The following is an 8,506-nucleotide window of genomic DNA, read 5'->3' as shown; positions in this document are numbered from 1 at the left end:
GACAACATGGATGGACCTGGGAGACATTACGTTACATGAAATTAGTCACAGGAAGACAAGTGCTGCGTGATTCCTCTTATACAAGGCATCTAAAATAGTCAAGTGTGTGGAAGTAGACAATGGAATGGTGATTCCTCGGGGGTGGGGGGAGGGGATATGGGAAGCTGCTGTTCAACGTATAAAGTTACAGTTACACAAGGTAAGTTCCAGAGATCTGCCGTGCAATAACAATAATATTGTGCCTACAGTTTACAATCATATTGTGCCCTTAAACATGTGAAGCATGTAGGTCTCATGTTACATGTTCCTACTACACGTGTCTTTAAAAAAAAAACCTGAAAAACAAAGGGACACAGGGAAATTTTTGGAGATGGTGGATATGTTTATTACCTTGATCATGGTAACAGTAATACAAGGGCATACATATGTCCAAACTCACCAAATTGCATACATTAATTATGTGCAGTTTTTTGTATACCAATTATACCTCAGTAAAGCTGGGGGGAAAGTCATTGACATTTACAGTAGTGGTGTATGCCAAGCAGCTGATGTCCTGATAAATGTTTAACAACAGGCTCTCCTAAGCAGAAAAGGACTATTGCATCTGCCAATGTCTATGGCGTAAATAATCCCACCACAGCAATTTCAAGCTACCAAGTCTGACATCCCTGAAAGCAGATTTAGGAAGAGAGAAGTACAATTGGCTCCTATGTGTTGATGCAAGACAACTCCAGCACAGGCCTGGGAAGGGACATGGGCAGGGCACCGATAGCATCTCCTTCCCCCTCCCCCACCACGTACAGCCAGATGGCTTTGCTACAGACACAGAATCTCATGATTATGTGACTTTCACGCTCTCTTCTGTGATATGCCAATGCTTGACCATCTTACCGTGAAAACAAAACGGAAGTATACTCTCCAAACCTTTTAATTATTTCATACTCTAGGAAGGTATGTCTTGTTTATTATTTTCACATCACCTCTTTCCCTGCTACCCATCCTCGTCACACTGGAAAACACCCACGAGATCAGTGAAAACCCATTTAAGAAGCCGGACCCATTTGAGAAGAACCCCTCCACTTGGTCGGCCTAACAGTAATGGCTAGCTCTTGCTTTGCCAGACTGGCATCATTTCCCCTTCTGATAATAGCCCTGCATTTGCCTACAAGCAATCATCCCTTACCCCATCTTGAGTCCTCCTAAGGCCTCATTTCCTGGCTCTAGCAGTTAGCACATGACGCAGTCCTGGCCAAATAGAGAGTTCCATTCCCCTGGAGAAGGGACAAGACTCCAGTAGGGCTAAGGACACTCTTTGCTTGGAAATTATGGAACAAGAAAATCCCTTCTCACTGCATTACTAGGTTAGTAGGATGGAAACCTGGAGCTGCTGGTGGCCATCCTCCACCACAAGGAAAGAGCCCTCCTGAGAACGAATCCAACACAAAAGAAAGCTGAGATGAGAAATGGAGAATAACTGAGCCCTGAGAGCATCATTTCAGCCCTTGGATCCAGCTGTGCCTGAGACTTTCCCAGTTTTCTGAAGATACTTCAGTACTTTTTCAATACATGAGCCCATAAAATTCCTTTTTAACTGAAGTCCCTTTGATTTGGGTTTTCAGTCCCTTGCAACTGAAAAGTTTCTGCATGATTCACAGATCTGAGATCAAATGAGTTAGTAAACACCCTTCCAGCTTTCTCTCCTTGGCCCTGATTAGATCTCAGTGTAAAAGTAAGAATACAGTTCACTGGGGCTGTGCCTCCACAAGGAGGACTCCCCAGCAGTACTGGTCCATGTAAGCTACCCGAAGGCACAAAGGGCGTCACTTCAGGATCCGGATGCTCATTTTCTGTTCGATGTTCATCTTCTCTAAGGACTGCAGGGAGATGCGTGGTAGTCAAGAGGTTGAATTCCAAACCTCTATGCTTCCAACCTCCTCTCCCATCCCCAGCCCCCATGATTCCCTGGGGACCCCCCCTCTCTTTCTGCCCTCCTCCTTCCAACTTCATTTCCCATGTCCACCTGTGCTAGGGACTCCTGATCTCAACTTCCCAGGCCTGAGGGCATCCTGACCTTGGTGAACTCCAGGAAGGACACAGCGCCATCCCCATCTTCATCAGCTTCCTGCACCGTGCGGTCGGCGATGCTCTCCAGCTGCTCTTCTGTCACCTGTACCCCAACCATCAGCCGGAGAACCTGGGAGGTGGAGGAAGAGACAGAGACAGCCATAAAGGGGAGGTGCAGGGACTCCTAACACTATCCCCCAAACCTTGTCCACATCACGCCAAATGTTAGTACCAATTTTGTAATCCATCCCTCATTCACTTTTCACCCCATTCCAATCACTTCTCACCACAACCCCCAGTACTTCCCCCATTGCTTCTGCATCCAACCCCCATCTGTCCTTCACTGTCCCACTCTCACCTCAACAATGTGCCCAAGCTAATTACGCAATCCCGATCTTAGAACCCAATCTCCACCTATCCTCCACCCCCTCCCCCACCTCATCCTCCAACTTGTCCCCAATCCATCCCCCACTTCATCACATCTATCCCAGAGTTTCTCAGTCTCAGCACTATTGACATTCGGGGCCAGATAATTCCTTGTCGGGGGTGGGGGGTGCTATCCTGTGTATTGTAAAATGTTAAGCAGTGTTCCTGACCTCTACCCACTAGGTGCCAGGAACACGACCCCTCTCTTCAGTTGTGACAACCAAACATGTCTCTAGATATTGCCAATGTCATTCAGGGAGCAAAATCACCCCCAGTTGAGAGCCACTGATCTACTTCCAACCTCATAACCAGATGCTCCCCTTCCCATCTCCCAACTAACCCACACTCCAACCCCACCCAATCCCATTTCCCACCCAGCACCCCATCATCTGTGTCTCCCACCCAGCAATCATCCCCCCATCGCCCACAACCCTTCCATTCAACCACCCCACCCTTCCCTTGTGTTCTTCCAACCTGCAGCATCTCATGCCTGGAGATCTTTCCATCACGATCCAGGTCATAGAGCTGAAATGCAACTGGGAAGAGAGTGGAGGGGGGAAAGGCAGGTGGGTCTTCCCTGATTCTCTTTCCTCAAAAGTTCACCTGGGTGGGGGGGGTCACCGATGGCTCACAAAGGGAGTGAGAGGTGCCTGGGGCCTCTCACGGGTGTGGTAAACCTGGGGTCTCACTTGGGCGAGGGGCACAAACTCACAGCGAAGCTTGTTCATTCTGCTGTTGAGGGGCTCGGGTTCCTTGGGGTCCCGGTTTCCATCGTCCTCATCATCTACAGGTCGAAAGTGAGCCAGGACTCTGACGAAGCCTGGGAAGTCCAGCTGCAGACTCCTGGGGGCGGGTGGAGGGCAGGCAGGCAATGGTGCAGAAGCGGTGGGCGCCGTGGCCCTCCGTCTGCCTGCGTCCTTAACCTCCCCCCACAAGCTCTCAGCCCCATCTCCCCGCCCGCGGCGAGGCTCACCCATTCGGGAAGAAGCTGTCTATAATGCGGTCCCCCAGGGGGTTCACGGCCAGCGCCCCGATCTGCTGCAGATCCACGCGGCTGGAAAGTCAAAGTGTAAAGACGGAAGGTCAAGGAGGGGACGGGGTCCGAGAGGCAGAGGTGAGAGGTCAGAAGGCCAGCTCCCGCTCACCTCAGGTAGCCCTTCTCGTTCCTGTCCAGCGCCCTGAACCGGTGGTAGAGACGGAGCAGACTGGCCTGCGAGACTGCGGGAGGAGGAAAGGGGGGGTGGGGGGCGGTGACTCCCCGAGGACTCTGGGGACGCGGCCGGACCCCGGGGCGCGCTCCATCGACCGGGCGACCGCAGGGGGTGGGAGGGGGTGGAGGGCTGGCTGGAAGGGGGGCTCCACCCGGGCCCCGGGGACCGAGCGGGCGGGGTGGGGGCGAGCGTGATGAGACCCGGGAGATACCGGAGACCCAGAGACCAAAGCCACCCCCTCCATCCGCCTCCAGCTCTGCCGTCTGCCTCGATCCAGGCTGGAGGCCACCTGGGGGCCCGCACGCCCGGAGCCGGGACCCCTGGGTGAACGCGCCCCCGCCTGCGAGCCCCGGCCACTCGGATCTTCGAGGGTCTCCCGGCCCTGGGACCCCGCCGGAGCCTCCCCCCCGGGACGCCACGGGGTCCCCGGACGCCGTGCGCCGCGCTCACAGCCCGTCTCCCGCCGGATGCTGTCCACGTCGGGGATCCTGGCGGCGTGGGAGCTGCGGGAGCCCATGGCCGAGCTGCGCCGGGGCCGGCGTCCTCCCCGCCCGCCTCGCAGGCGCGGCCGCCCGGTGGCCCCCGGGCTGAAGTCCACAGCCCTGGCGGGGAGCCAGGCTCCTGAACCCCGGCGTTCCTCGCCTCCCACCCGCGACCCTGGCGAACAGAAAACCGTGCCAGGGCGGCGGGGTCAGCGGGGCGGGCGCGAACAACGGGCGGTTTCATCCCGAGACTCTGAGGCCGGGCGGGGAGGGCTGGGCGGTGCCGGGTCCGCCCCTCCGCGGGTCCGCGTTCCCACGCTCGCCCGGGCACCGACCCGCCTCCTGCCGCCCGGCCCAGGCCTCCCCGCCCCGGGCCTCCCGGGGCCCGCTGAGCAAGGCTCGACGTCCTGACCTTCCTCATCTGGGGACAGAATCCACGCCTTTCTGGGAAGTGGGTGGTGGGTGGGGAGCGGAGCCACACGCATTCGTCCCAATCCCAGATGGCCCCAGCCTGGGGCCCCCTCCCCAGGCAGGAGGGCCTGGAGGCAGAGGCCTTGAAGGAGTCCCAAAGAGGGCTGAGGTGGGGAGGGTGGGGAGGAGGAGAGTAAGGGCTGGTTTCAGTGGAAGGAGTGCCGGGTTTGGAAGACTTGGACTGGAATCCCAAATGTGCTTCTAACTCTGGACAAGTCAGCGCATCTTGAGTTCATCTCTTTTGTTTGGAGCATGGTTGTTTAATGAAATCAATGCTTAAAAATCAGGATGTTTAGCCAAAAATCCAAAATTCCTCACTGCTGAGAAATCAGAAGGGCTGACACCACGAGGCCCGCAGTCCTGCCTGGTGCCACCTGTCTGCAGCTGGGAACAGCTGCCTTGTTTAAACGGATCACCCTGGGTAGTCCTCTTGCCACAGTCCCCACCCAGCCCAGTTGCTCCCTTATGAACCCTATTGGCTCTGGTAGAAGCTCCAGCTAAGGGACTGACTTAGCCCTCTGACCAGCCCTCAAGCACCATGGGACTCCCCACGCAGCCTGAGGGAGGGTTACAAACCTCACTGTGACCCCCCCCTTAATATAATAATAATGACAACAACAGCAAGGGCTCTCATTTTTTTGAGCCCTGCACTTTGCTGTGCCTTTTAAGTACATTAACTCACACACTTGCTACACTGCCATCTTCCCACTTTTTTGGAGGTAGAGACTGCCATCACTTAAAATAGTTGTGAACTATTACAAAGCATGTATCCTCAATGGGGACCTCCTCACCCCTAGGGGGGCAAAAAATCATCTTTTTATGTATAAAGCACAGATATACATGTAACACATAAAGAGATATATAGTATATCTGTTGTACTTTCAAGGGAGAGGGGTGGTTAAGGAAAAAAAAAAAAGCCTAACAATGCTTCTTAAGTGGGGGTGATGATTTTAAAAAAAAACAGCGAGAAACTCAATTGTAAAGGAACAAGCACCACAGGTGTTTGCATGTATCATTACCCCTCTTCCCCCACCACAATCACACATATACACAAATTTCCCAAGGGGAAAAAAATGCAAGCTGTTCATTACAAGGGTTCAAGTTCATACTCGCCCTGGAGAGAAACAGGAGAGACAATCAAGCCTCTAGCCTCAGGCAGAGTCTCACATCAGATAAGCCTTGAAAATATTGATCTAAGAAGTGCATGCTTCTCTTTCAGATACCCCAAGGATTAGGCAGCTGGCATAAAGAATGCTTGATTCCATTTCAGCGGCCCCCCAAGGACTAAAGCATGCGGGAAATCACACTGCTCCCTAATGAAGCCCAGCAATTGCTCCAGTGCATCCCTGGGAGGGAAGGTCGGGCTAGGTTCTGAAACCAGGAGGGGATGAGTCCCTGGGAGGCTGCAATAATCACCTCAGGCCCGCTTGGGCTGTTGATCTTGGAAAGGGCTCCTTCAGCCTTAATCTCTGAGTCAGCAGCTGCACAAAAGTAAATCAGGCCAGAGAGTAATTAACAATCCACATCCACAGGCCATCACAAGCTTACAGGAAAACACTGTGCTAGAACCCATTCCTGTTTCATGCACACAAGTAGCATCTAAATCAACTTCACAATCTTTTCAGGGCATTTAAAGGGGAAATGTTTTGGAGAGAGTTTCATCTGAAGAATCTGTCTTGAATAGGAGTCAGGCTAAATGTTTGTGTTTTGCTTTTAAGCTGCATAAAAAGTTGCTAGCCATTCTTGATGAAACAATACTGAGGTTCAGCTGGAAAGATGCAGAGGCAGGAATAGTTGGGAAGATATGGAACCCTTACAACTCAATAACAAAATAACTCAATTGTTTTTACAATGTTCTCAATGAGTTTAATATTTTAACATATGTTAGAGCTCCTTTTCCCCATAAAACTGCAGGCTCCGTAAGGGTGGAGGGCATATAAGAAATTATACAGACAAAGCCGGATACCTGGGGGGTCCAAATAGCTGTATCAAAGAGGCTTGACCAAACCCCCCTTTCTGCCCTCATACTGCAAGTGGAATTTGGTTAGTTTTTCAGATTAAGCTTTTAAATTTGTCAGCTTAGCAGGGAACTTATGCCTTCCAAACTCATCTTTCTAGCAACAATCAAGTTACACCACACACAAGGTGGCCTGTTTCCTGAGTTATTTAATTAGAATCTACAGATATCCACAGGGAAAGCATATTTCAAAACCTGCTGCCTCTTTGGGAGAGAGCGGGGGTGGGTGCATTAAGTGTGGGAGGAAAGAACAAGACGGTGCTCCTGGAAGATATTAGCTCTAGGCTTGTTTAGTTAGGAGCAATGATGTCACACATTAGATTTCCAGAGAAGCGCCTGGAAAGGAGAGTGGGCTGGAGCTGAGTTTGGCTGTCACCACGTGGAAGAGAGAGTTGAGAATTTGAGACAGCTGTGGTTCTTGGAACAACCTGACCCAAGGGAACTACACAGAAAAGTCCCCTCCAAGACAGCTGTCTTAGTTAGGATAAGGTTCAGCTGCTATAACAAAGAATCTCCACAAAAGAACAGCAAATAGAAGTTTGCATCTCTCTCATGTTTGGGTCTGGAGGCAGACAGTCCAGGGATGGTCTGGCAAAGGCTGCTCCAGGAAACTCTGCTCCCTTGATGCTCTGTCATCCCAGGGGAGTTGGCCTCATCCAGGATGGACACAGGCCAGGATGGACCTCCAGTCTCAGAGCTCACATTCCCAGCAGCAGGACATAGGCAGAAGCAGAGAAAAGGGCCTGCCTCTCCTCCCTAGGAAATATCCTAGCAGTCATACAAATTGCTTCCCATTCCATCCTGGAGGGAGAGCTTAGTCACACAACCAGCCTAGCTGCAGAGGAGGCTGGGAATTTCTGTAGTACAGGGCGGCCACGCGCCCAGCTAAAATTTGGGGGTTCCAAATAACCCAATTTTTAAGTGAGCCAAAAAAAAAATCTTAAATTGACATTTCTCCAAAGATATGCAAATGGCCAAGAAGCACATTAAAAAGATGCTCAATATCATTAGTCATCAGAGAAATACAAATAAAACCACAATGAGATTTCACTTCACGCCTACTAGACTGACTAGAATATAAAACAAAACAAAACAATGGAAAATAACAAGACTTGGCCAGGATGTGGAGCAATTGGAACCCTCATGCATTGCTGGTAGAAATGTAAAATGGTGCAGCTGCTATGGAAAACAGTTTGGAGATTTCTCAGCAAGTTAAACAGAATTACCATATGAGCAATTCCACTCTTAGGTATATACCCAAAAGAATTGAAAACGGGTGTTAAAACAAAAACTTGCAGGTGAATGTTTATAGCAGCATTATTCACAATAGCTACTATGTGGAAACAAGCCAAATGTCCACTGATGAATGGGTAAATAAAATGTGATCTATCCACTACAATGGAATACTATTCATCTATAAAAAGAAATGAAGTGCTGGAACTTCCTAGGTGGCGCAGTGGTTAAGAATCTGCCTGGCAATGCAGGGGACACAGGTTCGAGCCCTGCCCCAGGAAGATCCCACATGCCACGGAACAACTAAGCCCGTATGCCACAACTATTGAGCCTGCACTCTAGAAACTGTGAGCCACAACTGTTGAGCCCATGTGCCACAACTACTGAAGCCTGCTCTCCTAGAGCTGGTGCTCCGCAACAGGAGAAGCTGCCACAATTGAGGAGCCCACGCACCACAATGAAGAGTAGCCCCCGCTCACCGCAGCTAGAGAAAGTCCGTGTGCAGCAATGAAGACCCAATGCAGCCAATAAATAAATAAATAGGTAACTTTATTTTTTAAAAAAAGAAAAAGAAATGAAGTGTTAATGCATGCCACAATATG

The 8,506-nt window shown here is 51.0% G+C and overlaps 1 protein-coding gene across 1 annotated transcript; it reads right to left on the bottom strand.

Annotated features, from left to right (window-relative positions):
- Positions 1–348: 348 nt before the first annotated feature.
- Positions 349–4,445, bottom strand: CHP2 (calcineurin like EF-hand protein 2). The gene is made up of 7 exons (XM_057695301.1): positions 4,152–4,445; positions 3,636–3,708; positions 3,464–3,544; positions 3,203–3,333; positions 2,965–3,026; positions 2,072–2,194; positions 349–1,874 (listed from the first exon to the last, which is right to left on the bottom strand). The coding sequence occupies exons 1-7, from the start codon at positions 4,216–4,218 to the stop codon at positions 1,821–1,823; spliced, it is 591 nt and encodes a 196-aa protein (XP_057551284.1). The 5' UTR covers positions 4,219–4,445; the 3' UTR covers positions 349–1,820.
- Between the last annotated feature and the right edge of the window lie 4,061 nt (positions 4,446–8,506).

This window comes from Hippopotamus amphibius, chromosome 9, assembly GCF_030028045.1.
Source record: "Hippopotamus amphibius kiboko isolate mHipAmp2 chromosome 9, mHipAmp2.hap2, whole genome shotgun sequence".
NCBI lineage: Eukaryota > Metazoa > Chordata > Mammalia > Artiodactyla > Hippopotamidae > Hippopotamus > Hippopotamus amphibius.
The sequence above is the reverse complement of the archived record's forward strand: the minus strand, read 5'-3'. Positions and strand labels throughout refer to the sequence as shown.